At 32.8% G+C, this 16,948-nt stretch overlaps 1 protein-coding gene and 1 long non-coding RNA gene across 2 annotated transcripts; one reads left to right on the top strand and one right to left on the bottom strand.

The window, feature by feature from the left end:
- Positions 1–7,173: 7,173 nt before the first annotated feature.
- LOC144558215 (heavy metal-associated isoprenylated plant protein 39-like) lies at positions 7,174–9,282 on the top strand. The gene is made up of 3 exons (XM_078307000.1): positions 7,174–7,384; positions 8,250–8,325; positions 8,467–9,282. Exons 1-3 carry the CDS (start codon positions 7,379–7,381, stop codon positions 8,982–8,984), a joined length of 600 nt encoding a protein of 199 aa, XP_078163126.1. The 5' UTR covers positions 7,174–7,378; the 3' UTR covers positions 8,985–9,282.
- Positions 9,283–13,033: 3,751 nt separating this feature from the next.
- Positions 13,034–15,097, bottom strand: LOC144558465 (uncharacterized). The gene is made up of 4 exons (XR_013512921.1): positions 14,959–15,097; positions 14,707–14,782; positions 14,191–14,272; positions 13,034–13,262 (listed from the first exon to the last, which is right to left on the bottom strand). It is a non-coding gene; the product is annotated as an uncharacterized LOC144558465 (long non-coding RNA).
- Positions 15,098–16,948: the final 1,851 nt, after the last annotated feature.

Below are 16,948 nucleotides of genomic sequence, written 5' to 3'. Positions count from 1 at the left end.
TAAGAGGCCTCCCGTGCTACGGCTCAATATTCGACTTTTCAAAATCCTAACGGTCGATCTGAACCGTTCATCTTGTTCTCCATATTAATATGTGTTTGGAGACCAAATTTTACATTTTTTGGAAATTTTTTACTATTTTTTTAGATTGATTGAATATCGCTGTTTTTTATGGTTCAGATTTGTCTGAAAAACAGCGATTTTCAATAAATCTAAAAAAATAGTAAAAAATTTTTCAAAAAATGTAAAATTTGGTCTCCAAGCACATATTAATATGAAGAACAAGATGAACGGTTCGGATCGACCGTTAGAATTTTGAAAAGTCGAATATTGAGCCATAGCACGGGAGGCCTCTTAGCTACCCATAGCACCGTAGCCAAGTCCATCTACTTTAAGTTAATGTTCTTTGTGTGAATGCACATTCAAATTTAGCAGTCGTTAAATTAACAAAAGAAGGAAGATTTTTTTTAGGAGAGATTGGTGGTTCAATCCGTCCAACTCCAATATTAAAAAAAAAAAATCACATTTAGAAGTCTCAAATTATTTCTCCTTTTTAATTTATTGCTAATGTGGCCCTTAGTTTTTGGGGCCGCAGGAAACGAATCTGAGATTGTTTTTTTTATTAATCAGGGTCCGCAAATTCATTTAGCGGCCCTCTGTTTTTGGGACCGCAGATTGGCTTGGCAGCCTGTATAGTTTTGGATATCTCCCAAAATCAAGGTGTTTTGGTTTATTTTATTTTATTTTGTTGAGAATTAGACCATAAATTAAATTTTGTATGCAATGCCAAAGCCAATTATTAGTCTTAAGTACGCAAAGTGAATTAATATTTATGACTTGTCATTTAATGAATTAGATAGATTATTAACTTAAAAGTAAATTAATGTCATGATATGTCATTGACAAATGACAATATGTATGTATATTATATGCATTGCTCTTCATGCAGCATTAATCCTCTTCTTTTTTATTAGTGGGCAGTATGATTATTGGTTGGACTAATGCATAATTTTAAAATTATATATGCATGTAAAAGAAGTCCAAGATGAAGAATATATATATATATATATACACACACACACATTAAAACTAATAAATAATAAGCACGCAACTAGGAAACAGTCATTGAACAATTGATTTGGCCGTATGATTTAATATCTAATAATAAAAAATAGCAAGTGCTGATGAAGAAATTGAAAAAGGTGACGGATGACATCTGGATGACTGGATCTGGACAACAAAAACCGCTCCTATTAATATTCTTCACGCCTCATGATTCATAGGCTGATTCATAGTCTTTCTCCCTGACCAATCATGATTGAAACTTTTATAAACGATCGATAGAATTTAATTCCTGCGCCAGAAACAACCCAACTGTGAACTATAGCTGCCTTCCTTTTGAGTTTTGAATAGCAATTAAGCTGTGCTAATGAAAACGACTTGTCTCTGATTGGAATGTCATGGAAAGATAAGTACCCGCTAGCTAGGTGGCGATCACCATTTTCTGAACTCAAGCTTTCGGTCTGACTCCTGCATGCGCTCTCAGCCTCTCACCTCTCAGCGTGCGGTTCAATTAAATTAACACATCACTCGTATAATCAATCATTTTCAATGATTTTCATTCATTATTTGAAACTAATCTGATATGTTTTCAAATTAAACTCACCAAAAATATTAGTGAGCTTAGGAACATCGATCCTAGCTCTATTCCATTACTTATTCTTTCTTTCTATCACTAATTTAATTACACAAATCCAAACAACACGAAATTAGTATTAATGGTATTCTGGAACTAATTCGAATGATCCCTTTTTCTTTGTGCTATTCTGTCATTCACTAACACAAATAATATTGTTCTTATATATGCAAACTAACTAATATATATACAGGGGCGGACTCAGAATTTTCATCAGAAATAGCACAAAAATATTGAATCGGGTTTTATAGCTAATCAGATTTAAACTCATTAACTAATTAAGTACTCGATAAAAAATAATACTTTAACTTACTTTCCAATACTTTGATTTGTAATTTCTAATTCTTTACCTATAATTCTAATTATCAATCATAATTCAAAAAATATATTTTAATTTTGATTCAAAATTTAACCTAAATTACAAATAAAAAATTTAGAGGGTAAAAGAAATTTCGAATAAGACAAAATTGATTGAAACATTATGATCTTTACTAAAATTCAAAATTCAGATAGAATAGTTCCCCCCAAGACCTTGTGGGTCCGCCCCTGCCAATATATGGTTATATTGGAACGTGTAAACTTTCTCGGAGCAATGCGAAATTTGAAAATTATACAAGCAAAAGAAGTGACAACAATATAATAAACATGGAGATGTATATCCATTGTACGATTGATTTGCACGTATGTATGATAATTTTGTAATAGAAAAGTAACAAGTGGTCATTAAAAAATTGAGAAAGGTGATGGGTTGGAATAATGGATGGCTCAGGATCACACATCCGAACAACACAAACCGGCTCCTATCAATTATTAATTATGAGTAGAACTAGGTTGGAATAATGGATCGACTTCAAACGCCGAATTCAAATCGTTGAAATCCATGTGCTTCATGAGTGATGCATGTGCATGCCAAATTTTGAAAGTTTTGAGTTCATTTGCTACACGGTCAAGCGGTCAAATAAATGAACATTTTATTAAGTTAATTTATAAGTTGTTTTATATAGTCAATTTTTATTATTTCTTTGACCGCTTGACCGTGTAGCAAATAAACTCAAAACTTTCAAAATTTTGCATGCACATGCATCACTCATGAAGCATATGGATTTCAACGGTTTAGATTTGACATTTGAAGTCGATCTGATGAATTTTTGGAGTTGTGCTCACCAAACTCTCTTGGTGAGCACATCACACCCTAACTTTACTCTAATTAGTCATTCTCTGTCAGGACTCAGGAGGCGAGAAGAATATATATAATTAATGAGTAGAACTAGGGTGCTCTTAATCTCACCAAAGTTTTGGTGAGCTTAATTCTAAAACTTATCAAATCGATTTTAAATGATGAATCCGAACCGTTGAAACCCGCCTACCTTACGCGTGATGCATCTACATATGAAATTTTTAAACATTCGAATTAATTTAGTATAAAGTCAAGCGGTCAAAAAACGTTCAAAAATGAATGCACTAAAATTAATTTATTAACCTTCTAATTTTGACCGCTTGACTTTATACTAAATTAATTCGAATGTTTAAAATTTTCATATGTAGATGCATCACACGTAAGGTAGGCGGGTTTCAACAGTTCGGATTCGTCATTTGAAATTGATTTGATAAGTTTTAGAGTTAAGCTCACCAAAACTTTGGTGAGATTAAGAGCACCCTAGTTCTACTCATTAATTATATATATTCTTCTCGCCTCCTGAGTCCTGACAGAGAATGACTAATTAGAGTAAAGTTAGGGTGTGATGTGCTCACCAAGAGAGTTTGGTGAGCACAACTCCAAAAATTCATCAGATCGACTTCAAATGTCAAATCTAAACCGTTGAAATCCATATGCTTCATGAGTGATGCATGTGCATGCAAAATTTTGAAAGTTTTGAGTTTATTTGCTACACGGTCAAGCGGTCAAAGAAATAATAAAAATTGACTATATAAAACAACTTATAAATTAACTTAATAAAATGTTCATTTATTTGACCGCTTGACCGCTTGACCGTGTAGCAAATGAACTCAAAACTTTCAAAATTTTGCATGCACATGCATCACTCATGAAACACATGGATTTCAACGGTTTGAATTCGGCGTTTGAAGTCGATCCGATGAATTTTTAGAGTTGTGCTCACCAAACTCTCTTGGTGAGCACATCATACCCTAGCTTTACTCAACTAATTAATTATTCTTTAATTAAGAAAAAAGAAAAGAAGACATCGTGGCCCATATCTCACGTGCTTAGTCCTTCTCCACGTGACCACGTACAATGTCTCTGCAGATGATTAATTATATCTGAAATTTTACATCATATACTTATCCTCTCCTCTCCAAACACTGGAGCTAGCACTGCTGTGAGGTGTTTAAAATTGAACTCTCTGATATATAAAATTCAATTATGACATGTTTATATTTTAGTTATCTGATGTTTAGTTGAATTATTAATGGTATTTTTGAACTTGTAAAATTATTTGTTCGTTCTTCAAGTTTTTTATGTTTAAATTTGAAATCTCAAGTATTTAAATATATAATTAAATATTTATACTAATGCTATCCATGAGTATCTTTGTGTGGAATTTATGTAATAATGTGTATATTTTGGATATAAAAGTCTTACACAAAAGAAACGAACGATATCGATATGGCTTTGGAATTTTATCAAATTGATAAGAACAAGGTATACAGGCTTGTGATCCAAAAGTCTTTGTTCCTGACGAATGATGATGGAACGATCGATTTTAATTTAATTAATTCCTTGCCGCCAGAAATAGCACAACCAAACAATACGCAAAGCTGCCTTTAAAAAGAAATATGCATGAAAGAGTAGTTGTAATTAATTGAAATCGACTCGTTTGGTTGTTATGTCATGTCATGTAAGCATGCCGGCTTTCACCATTTTCTGAACTGCAGCTTTCAATCTGACTGTGAGCGTGCGGTTTGATTAATATATTGAAGCTTTAATTTACATGTGCTTCACTGCTTCTACATGTAACATGACATCAAACCAAATTAGTTCTTTTAGGGTTTAGGGTTTAGGGTGCGGTTTGATTAATATGCGAACATGCCGGCTTTAAGAGTAGTCGTTGTTTTACACTTTAAGATTCATGCACAGTGATAGGCGCAGATCACAAAGCTAACAACACGAATTTTGATGTGAATCGAGCAACTCTGATATGGTTTCGCACATGATCCGCGCATATCTTAAAACTGACCGTGCGGATTTTAATTCAGTTGACAGTTGGCACAGCTTTAATAAGACATTAAATCAAATTTTATATATCCAATAGATGATCTATTAGAGATTTAGAGTTAGAGTTAGACCACCCCACCCCGGTTTTTAAAGTATCTATAATTCTATATTGGTCCGAAATGTTTGGACATAAAAGATCTGGGTTGCTTATCCGGTCAGGTAAAGTGCATCTGAGTTGTCAAATCTGAATTGCACGATCAAGATGCGCATCGATCATCATTGAAGCCCGCCAGCCCGGGCAACTGCAACTGGAGAGGAGCGTAACGGAGTCGATAAGAGCAACAGACTGCGTGGTACGGGGACTTCAATTCGAATATAAAGCCAACAGTCTAAAATACCATCAGCTGGAGGAATTCGTATCCTCTGCATTAACTTAAAAAGCAATCTTTTGAGTTAATGAATCCTGACCATCCAATCTATTTTAAGATTAGTGTAATTAGATTCGCACTAATATTAAAAGCCCCCTATATCATAAGCAGGGACCGGATTGGCTCCGTTTAAAATCAAACGGTTGAAATTCATTAGCTGGAAAGATTCTCTTTTGAGTTAATGCAGAGGATCCGCATTCCAGCTGGAGCAGCCATCCCTCGTAAGTTGCACCTAAAGACCGTGGTCACATTATACCAATGTACTATATCACCTGTGAAGTCGTCTGGTAGGCTGGTAGCTGGTCGAGTTGTCTTCTCTGTTCTTCTCAGTACACAATCCATCTGGATTCTCTGTTACAAATTAATATTCTAGTCAAAACACATGCTACATATCAATATTCTTTTTAAAACCAATTTTCTTTCTTAAAACAACCAACCGAATCAACTTGATTAATTGTACCGTTGCATTGATTGGAAGAGAGTATTATTTTCATAATTGTTGTCACAAACTCAATTATATAAAACTAATTGATTAAAAAAAACATGCATAACATAATTGATTAAGCCATTGCTATTTGTGTAGGGATCTCTATTTATATAAAGGGAGATGTCTTCATCCCTTCCATCACCTTTAAAAAAATGTTTTAATTCATATTTATGAGTGTTGATTGAATACCACATCTCTAGTTAAGTTCAACAAAATATTTGTTAGTTCAACTAAGAAAATATATCGAATGAATTTCAAAAAGTATATGCAATTATTGAATTTAGTTTACTTAATAGTTAACATTCAACATTTAAATCTTTTGTTTCCAAATTTTTTATTTTTACCATCTTAAAAAAAACAAATAACTCTTTTTTTTTTTCTTCTAGAAATTCCTTTTATCAGGATCGCATATTCAATCTTCGACATCTATTCCTTACCTTAAAATGAGTTGATTACATAACAAAAAAAAGTTAGCATATCAACATTAACAATTTGAATTTGTGATTCCAAATTAAATTTGATAGTTTTGAGATTAGGTTCCCAAAATTCCTTCCTAAGATGCCAATATTAACACAATTAATGAAAAAAAATGAAAGATACTTGGATCCTAATTCCACAAGGAAATAAATTAGGAAATAACGATTAAAGTAGTTAACCTTTTGCGCGAGATTGATTTCTATTTAAATACATGTATATTCCATTAAAAAGCTACTTTAGTTAACCTGAATGTCTATTTTATTATTTTTCTAATTTGGCAGGTTAGCTTGAAAAAGAGGCTAACCTTTTCCTTTCCTGTATCAGTTCCACTATTTATACAGAAAAGGATCATAGTGGGCCCTACACTGAGAGACCCAAGGGAGTGAGGGACGGTGGCTACAGAGTACAGACCAACAGTCTACAAAGAAACCGGGATTGTCTCCTCTCAAATATTTATGAAATCATAGTCTCAGGTATATCTCACCGTTTATTTAACATCATAACTCAGATAGCTCTTGCCCGATTCTGAAGTCGGGTACCTAGAAATCTAGAATTACCCACGTTTTTATGATGTATAATGGACGGTGGATATTTGCTTACTTCAATTCAATGTATTTAATACAACGGCAGAAGGGATTGTGGAAGTCCGATGGGTATCGGTATAAATTCTATCCTTTACCCTATCCTAACCGTCTGATTATCATCAAGATCTGTGTGTACAACTTAAAGAGTTGCGGGGATAATATTACACGCATCTCTGTGCCGATTAAACGGTATGTACTGGGCGCCGGACCAAATTTGTTCCAATGTCCATTGAGCCATTCCCAGACGAACTTGGGATCCGATCTCGGTCCTGTCCCATTCACTGCCACGTCAGACCAAACACCCACTCTCTGTCTCTTAAATATTTCTTGTACCAAGATCGTCAGATCATTATTCAGAGGTGTATTGCTTCTTCATACCTCCGCCTAACTTCTCTTACTGCCTTCTTACTCCATCCCTCCTTCTCTCCTACTACTAACCTCCATTGCATATATATTTGCAATCTACTCCTGCCTCTATTTGATTTCAAACTTAAAAATCTGTGTGCTAACTGGATCTCAGTGGAATCTCCCAAAATGAAGGTTCGATTTTTCATTTTATCTTTGTTTTAATTCTTTTTTCGTACTTGGCTTTTTTTTTTAAAAGTTCGAAGATTATACTGATTCTCGTAATTAGGCGGCACTGAAGTTAATCTAGAACCCTCGACTAGGTCTATTATCATGTTGACTAGGTGGGATCTACCTAAGACAGGTCCATCTGTCAGTCACTGTTAGGGTTAGAGTTAGAGCTAATTTATTTGGATTATCAAATTATTATATCTTTCATTAAAAAATTCAATCCGGTATTGCAATGCCCGATTCTGTTTTGTCTTAGCATGTGATCAGATCTCTTCGATTTTGCTCTATCTTTTGTCGATTAGATCTCAGCGAGCAATTCAGAGTATTGTTTATTTCGAGTAGAAAACACTTGGGTAGTTGCATGTAGGCATTTCTAAAAAAGATACGGGCATTAATTATTCCCTTCTATAATGGATAAAATATAATAATTATTTATCTTAAATATTTAGAAAGAATTTTTATGTTATAATTGGGCTAATTGTTTCTTAGGCCCATAGTTATTATGATTGTAATTTGATTGAGGCTCTCTATAAAATCAAATTATATGTGGAATTCATCAAGTCTCGCAGTGTTATCTGGAAAATTCATTTGAAACATATTTCTTTCTCATGAATTAGTTTTACAAACTACATGGCCTTGGCCCTTGGCCCTTGGGTTGATTTACTTGTAATTATTGATTAACTAGTGATGATTCTGACAATTAATTAACCTCTTTAGTTTATGAATTATGGACTTGGTTGATTTATTTATTTATGTGGGTGATGCAAGAGTACTTTTTAAAAAGTTTAAGAAAGTAATTAAACAACCGACCTTTTTTTTATTTTGACAGAAAATTGTTGTCCACTTGGATTTGCATGACAACAAGGAAAAGCAGAAGGCTTTAAAGGCTGTAGCCACCCTTCATGGTACCGTTTCACTTTTTGCTTGAATTTTTGAAATTCCCCTTGGTTTTGTTGTACACATTAAATTATTCAAAATGACATGTGATGACATAAATCCGCTTTACCTAATAAGAGTAGTTTTTATGCCCTTCATTTATTTAACAGGCATTGATTCTATTGAGATGAACATGAAGGATAAAAAATTGATCGTGATCGGACCAGTTGACCCTGTTGCCGTTGTCAGTAAATTAAGGAAATTCTGGCCTGCTAGTATCGTCTCGATTGGACCCGCTAAAGAACCTGAGAAAAAAGAAGAGAAAAAAGAAGAAAAAAAGGAAGAGAAAAAGGAAGAGAAGAAGGAAGAACCCAAAAAAGAAGAGGGAAAGAAGGAAGAAGAAAAGAAAGAAGAGCCCAAGAAAGAAGAGGAGCCCAAAAAAGGAGAAGAGCCCAAAAAGGAAGAGGCTAAAAAGGAAGAAGAAAAGAAAGACGAGCCCAAAAAGGAAGCCGAGGAGAAAAAGAAAGTGATCGATCCGAATGAGCTTATGTACCAGAATTACCAGCATCTGATGAATGCGTACCGGTCATACAATCCTTACGTGACTGCTCAGTACAACCCTTACATGAACAGTCAGTACTTTGTGAGAAGTGTGGAGGAGAACCCGAATTCTTGTTCCATCTTGTAAGTTTTTATAATATAGGTTGGTATATACTTCTTGCATGGAAAGCACGAGACTCAGCACGAGACTGAGTCTCGTGCAGTGTTGCAGGTGGTTTTGTACAATGTGCATTGTTAGGTTTCATATTTTCTTCTCTGTTATAGTTCAGAACTTGAGATAGATATTGGCTTTCATTGGCAGAGCTTTTATGTAATATAAATCCGGCATAAGGCCTACTGTGACTGTGAATGACTATTTGCATGGAAAAAATCTATGACAATTTTTGGCATTATAATGTTACATTAAATTGTTAATGAGGAAATCATTTTCCATATCTTTCCCTTCCATAATGTCAAATTGTAGCACGATTTGCATGTTTGCCATTTATCCAGCGTACTTTCCTGACTCCAAATAAAGGAAGAGAAGTCGAATCCTCCGACATAAATTGCAATAATGAGAAGATTCATTTGTTTAATTAGTTTGTCTATGCTTAATCTTTTCTTTAAAATTTTTGTGTTGAGAGGTGCTTATAATTACGGGGATCCTCCTTGCTCCTAGATCTTTCACCAATATAAATCTCTGTCATGTTTATGATTTCTTTTTTAAGATATCATATCATGTACAAAATTGTAATTTGAATAAAATTTATGATACAACAAGCAAAGTTTAAACTCAACGACCATCCGAATCCGGACCAAGACGTTCCATATCTTAAAAGAAATATTCTGTTACCTAATTAGGTGATACGAATTCTCGATGAGTGAGCTCAGACAGAGTCCGATTGTGCAAAAATCATTTTTTCTTTTCTTTTCTATCCAAACAGAAACCTAGTCTTACCTAACTATGACAGGCCTACATGCTTAGGAAACCTATTCAATTGAAACTTTGCAAAAGCGATTTCACTTGTCACCAGTAAATTAATTGTTGCAAGTGTTTAGTAAAATAGTAAAGTTGGTCTAGACTCTAGTGAGCCTTCAAATTGAATTAGAGAATTTAGAGTAGAGTCAGATATACATCAAATACTGAAATGTATGTGCCTTAAATGATGCCCGACAAAATGTAACAGAATAAAGAAGAAGAAAAAATGAAAAAGGAGAGAAATGGCGACCTGCCAACTAAAATTCTTGTCTTTCTCCAATGAGATTATGAGGCAATGAATTCAAATTCCAATGAGTAGGATGATTTGACATGGAAGCAGAAACGTCTGGAACTAATATCCTACGTGGAATACCTAACTTTTCTAAGGATCAGTCGTTATCTAAGAATGCAAATACTGGTTTTAATTCCATTGCTTTGCTTGTAACCTAATTCGGATCAAGTATTCAATTCAAGATTTCGCCTGCGGTTTCTTTGCATGTTGATGGTTTGTGGTATAATTATGTCTATTGGGTTGGTTGTCTACTCCCCTTCAATTACCAGCCAAGATTTTTTATCATTTAGTCATACTTGAACCCAACCAAATAAATTGAGGCAGTGGAGATTTCAAATGCCCATTATATTTTTATTTTTAAAACGTTAATAACTCAAAATTTAAATCATAAACATTAAAATAAAACTGTTATATGTGTTCTATGTTATTTTTTCTCTGTACTCATAAAAAATTATCACATTTTGATTTTGTTTATATTTGAATCAATGTTTATAAATTATCCGCATTAGTATGTTTTTACAAGTTCTTGATGACAACCAAAATAAAATTGAAATGTCATAATTTTTTACACGTGCATAGATAAAATAATGTAGATCATATCCAATGGTTTTATTTTGACTTTTAAGTTTCAAATTTTCAGTTATTAAACTTTTTTTAAAAATAAAGACATGATGGAGACACAAAAAATAGAGGCATTTGATCCCTCCTCATAATTTAATCGTATTCATATCTATTTCTAATTTTTTTTGATATGGATATAAATACATATACAAACCATATACTAAATTAATGTAGATACATATTGAATCTTAAACGAGTACGGGTACAAATATAAATATAATTCGGGTATGAAAATAAAATTACGACATATTTCATGAAAAGGGTATATTATATGCATGTTTGTAAAAGTTAATCACATTATATTTGTTCTTAAATATATTAGATAATAATTTATTTATTAATAAGAAAATTACCTCACTAATATCAATATATTGTTAGTCGAAATGTATCAAAAAATTGTAATCCTTAATAAAGATGTAACATGTGTATATATAGTTGAATAATTACAGCTATGATTAATTTTGTCCAATCATTTATAATATAATTCAAAGTTCAAATCAAAATGATATATCAACATCTAAAACAGATATACTAGAATCTGGATAATTAATCAAATTAATGTCTGTATCCATTTAAGAAATCAAATATCATATATGTATGTGTATTAGTATCCGCTTGAAAATATACATGCCCATATTAACTAGATACGGTATAGTCGGTCAGATGAAACTAGACAAAATATATACGGAGGAACAAATCACTAAAAGTCTAAACTCTTATTATTTCAATCAAGCAAGAATAATCAAATTTGTGTTCACGTGATGACCATATCTCTATATCTTTTTTTAGTTTCTTTATAGCTGAATGTTTTCAAAAACGCTTCTTGTCTAATATTATATCTCAACTTTGTACTTTAGTAGTACATATTGTAAACATTAGGTTGTAATTTTTATTACTTTTTTGATGTACTACTCTTATGTGTTTAATGAAATATATGTTTATGGGCACTTTGACAAAAGAAACATGGGTACCCATATATGTTAGAAGCAGGGTTCTAAATGACACACTACAATGCTACTATATCACTTTCGGACTATAAAAACTATGACGTTATTGGCACTATAATGCGTTATAATGTGCTGTAAGGATACAATAATAGTATAGCTGTTCTGTTATGACACAATAAACACTATTTAAACATTCAATTAGAAATATCTGAATTTGTATCTATTTTGTATTCATCAAACATCCGCAGATAGATCCGGATTTGAACGAAAAATATCCTATTAGTTTATATCCCTATCTACAGAGCTAAGTCAATATTATTTTGTATAAATGACGGTAGTTCGAAACTGATGAGATTATTTCATTTGAATACAAAAGGAGGGTACGAGTTTTTTTGTGACTAATTAAAAAAAAGGATAATCAACGACATATATTATATATTGAATATTAATTTGGAATATATATTATTGATAATGGATTAACATTATTCATATACTGTCGATCGCACAACATAAATCTCGGATGAAATGTATTTCATATTTGATTGGTTAATTACATATTGAAAATTCTATAACCTAAACATGATAAATTGGTTAATTTCAAGAGAGAGGAGTCAGGAGTGATTGATTGGGAAAGATAAAAGGAAATTCCTCAGCTGAACCTTGCGAACGGGCCTGATTCGGCAATACAGGCCTAATTGGGCTTGTCTAATATGAATCAGGCAAATATCATATTTTCAGGGATTCACTTCTTTTTCTTTTTTCTTTTTCCTATCCTCCATGCCGCTAAAACAGCATCATTCCCAATTTCTCGTTTAGTTTTTAGGTTTATTTGATTTGATCTTGTTTTTGAATTCATCTTATTTTTATCAGAGTTTTATATAGTTCGCTATAGCTGAATTATTGATTTTTTTTATATACTATAGCATTTATTGAAGAAAAGTAGGAGCATGCATCTATCACCGTGCAATTAAGTTTTCTCATTTGTTTTCGAATTCTAAAATATTGCCCACATTCTTCGATATTCCTTTTTTTTATTTTTTTTGAATGACTTTTTTTTCTTTTTATGTTTTTTCACTTGTAATTTAGAAGTTGATACATTTCATCTTTTGATTCTTTTCTTTATGATCGCTTTTGGTGGTCGCCTAGACGTAATATTAAAGGGAACAACTAACAATACCTCATTCGGTCTCCTATTTGTCCCCTGCGCTAAAAGACAAAAAAAAAATATAAAGGGGGACCACTTGTCACACCCCGAGGCCCACGAGGCGTGACAGATGCTCCTGCCGTAGGCATACGGTTGCCCGTATACCTACTAGGCAATTACGATATGATAGAAAGTAAAACATAACGCGCAAACAAAACCAATAAATAACATAAACAGATCACAAATCCCAGCTGGTCAGGTTACAGTATACAAAACCCGTATCTCGATGGATACGCATCACAAAATGACATAGAGAATATATATATATAACCAAAACATAACTATATACATAATCTCTAATGTCACAATACCAGACAAGCTAGGCAGCGGTGAAACCAGGGCCTACCGACCTCGTGCCTCTCCCGGATCAGCCGAACCAGCACCTGAAAAATTTACCCAAAAGAGGGGATGAGAAATAAATTCTCAGTGCGATAAATTGCCACAAATCGTTCCTGGACTTGCAATCACAGATTATATTCAAAAATAAAACAAAAATAAAACTCCTATCAGTTTATAACCATATATAAACAAGAATGCATAAATCCAACAACATACATCCAAATGAAATCACAATTCAGAATTGTCAAGATGAAATTCAATCACACAATATTTGGTTTAACTCGGTTTCAGAATATCTGGTAGTAACTACAAATGTTCCACCAATCTGGACCCCAATTCGTTCCCTCTCATCTGTAGGGTTACAGACACCTACAGACGGCTGCGCCAGGTAAAACCTTTTCTCATGACACTCATCTGTAGTTACAGGCCTAACCGTTTAATTAAAAGTCTGGTTTCAATTCACATCCAGAAAATCCATATAAAGCAAATTGACCATCCAAATGCATTACCCCCTGGGTAATGCCTCTGATGCACAAGTCACATATAACCACAATCATAATACAAAGTCACTTACCCCTCGTCCCAACCGGTACTGGGAACTGCCGAGGGCCAGACGATCTAAAGCTTTAGAACACTGGGCATCAAAGTCTCTGCAGAGACTTTGACAAATCCGATTTCACCCCCTGGGTAACGTCATCACGGTGGATAACAATAATACCATATCCACCAACCAATGGTGATATGAAGCACGGTGACTTTAATTCCAAAATCAGATCATTCAGATCAACACAATTAATAACCATACCAGCATGCAAATCAATCAGATAAAACAATTCAAGTTTCACTTATTTGGGCAATGCAATGCATATGCAACACAATCCGATAATGCAATTCAATCAATAATCAACATGTCAATCGAAACACAGTTTAATTCTGAATATAAAATATCAAACAAGTCCAGAAACCCCGCACCTGGTTATGAAAAGCGTATCTCGCACTTATAGTTCGGACGTCTCGAAAGATCCCGCAAAATCTTGCTCAACCGAGCCTACACCTATATTAACATATATACTTAATTCAATATTTGTTCGACGATTGATATGCTTACTTGAGTGATATTATTTTCTATATACTTTCCTTAAGATAATCCATTTTGGAATAAGTGATCAAGCCTTTCTCAATAAATATTAAGCCTTTCGAAGACAATATTAGCACTTCATCAAAATATTATGACTTTGTTTAATTATCACCATACACAATAAATATTAAGCCTTTCGGAGACAATATTAGCACTTCCTCAAAAATATTATGACTTTGTTTAATTATCACCATACTCAATAAATATTAAGCCTTTCAGAGACAATATTAGCACTTCCTCAAAAATATTATGACTTTGTTTAACTATCACCATACACAAAAGAGGGAACAAAGAAAAGAGATCAACACCAAATTAATTTCAGATATTAAGAGAGTGAGAGAAGAACTTACCAATCAACACCTTTGTTTGTTGGATTAGACTAGACAAATCAAAATATTTCTCTAATTTTCGGATTTGAACCAAACCCTAGATAGAAAATCAAGATTAAGATAGAATTGAGAAGAGAATCACTAAATTAACAACCTAGAAGCATAATGGAGATAGATTACTCATCATTTATACAAACATTTTAGATTTGAGCAAAACCCTAGCAATAGAGATAAAATTCAGATTTTTGATGAGAGAGGAGAGAAAGGGAGTACCAATGGGGAAGCTAGATGGCCACTAGAATGAGAGATTCTCAACAATTTCCATTCTTTTCTTCAATTTCTCAAGGTTTCTTGGTGGATTTTTGAGAGAGAAGAGATGATCTCTCCTTCTCTTTCTTTTGGCAGCAAACACACAAGGGAGCAAGGAAGGGAGAGAGAGGGTTGAATTGTTTACATGCATTTTGGACATTTTTCAAAATAGACCCTCCACTTGTTTGATATTACTAAAAGAAGAATATACATATATAGATATGTATATAAAAATCTCCATATTTCTTAATAAATCTTTAATTTATGTAAGGTATAAATTTCAAGATTTGATTAAGTCTGACTGTTTCGAAATTTCAGACTAATGTTATGTTATAATTGTTTTAATCTTCAACTCCTAGTTCAACAACAAAATATATATATATTTTTTTATTATGTTTTAAACATTCTCATTATTATTATTATTTTTCTATTATAAAAATTTTCTTAACGTAACACCACTAACTGACACGCACGTGATAACTACCGCTAATGAACAGGATTAATGCAACATAATATTCATACTTACGATTTTATAATATTTATACTTATTATCTATAATATTCGTCATATGCAAATACAAACCGGAGGTGATCATTAATCTTGGAGACTAGTAACGACTAGGGGGGACTGTTGACGACGTCTGACAGCCTGTATTGGGGACCGCAACCGTCTGAAGTGACATTTGCCAAGATTGGGGACCACTACAGCGAATCTATATAATGAAATATTCATATCTAACTAATGAAGTATCCATATCTAAATAATGAAGTATCCATATCTAACAAATGAAGTATTCATATATATATGTATTTATATCTAACTAATGAAGTTTCATATTTAACTAATGAAGTATTCACACCTGACACTAACAAATATTCACATCTGACACTAACAATATTAATACTAAAGATTACGAAGTATTCATACATGTACGAAATAATTTATACAATTCAAAATCAAATACCTCTTCTGGGACACCTCTTTATTTCACTTAAAAAGTTTTTTTTTTTTTTTTTTTTATAATAAGTATGTTGTGTTCATATCTAACAAATGAAGTGTTCATATCTAACTAATGAAGTGTTCATATCTAACTAATGAAGTGTTTATAACTAATTAATATAAATATGAAGTATTCATATCTAACAACATCAAGTATGCATATCTAACTAATGAAATATTCATATATAACTAATAAAGTGTTTATATGTTGCACTCTGACAATCTTCGCTAGGATAGCATTGTTAGTTTGTAATAATCTAGAAGTCAATAATACGATAATTTATCATAAAGCTTTGTTCATGAATTGAATGTTTATTTATATATCATTTTGTTGCCATGAGTATTATTGAATTTATGGATCATTTCGAGTTCATGACTAAAATTGTGAAACTCCATAATATAGATGATATATACTCTTAAAAGTCACTGACCAAGGTAATTAGCAGGAACACTAATTATCGCGATAAGGTTAGTATGTGGATTAAAAGATTGTTAAGTTTTACAAACCACCTGACACGAGATGTCATTTTAATCACATAGATACATGTTCTCGGAACATGGTATTTGACAGACCCCGAATGAAACATTAAATAGAATTGTGTTCGTGTCATTAATGTTTTCATTCAGTGTTAAGTTTTGAAGTATGAGGTATTCATCTTTCCTACTAAGAAATGTATATGTGTGATTGTTATCAAACGCTGTCGGTAAAATGCAGTTATAACGGTAGCTCTTCGGTATACATGGCTTAGCTGAGGTAGTGATGGTTTACCAAAAGTACTATTGTCCCTCGTATCTCTATACGAGCTATAGCATCACTGGGCCCCTTGATAGAGTAGGATTATCTGCTAGCAGTATAATTACAAAAGTAATTATATTTGATAATCTGCTCAAGATCAAGAAAATATTAAGTTTGCAAGGATGACACACATCTACCTTGAAACTAATCTGATAGCTA

This window comes from Carex rostrata, chromosome 8, assembly GCF_964058835.1.
Source record: "Carex rostrata chromosome 8, lpCarRost1.2, whole genome shotgun sequence".
NCBI classification, from domain to species: domain Eukaryota; kingdom Viridiplantae; phylum Streptophyta; class Magnoliopsida; order Poales; family Cyperaceae; genus Carex; species Carex rostrata.
This window is presented reverse-complemented; position numbering and strand designations above follow the sequence as displayed.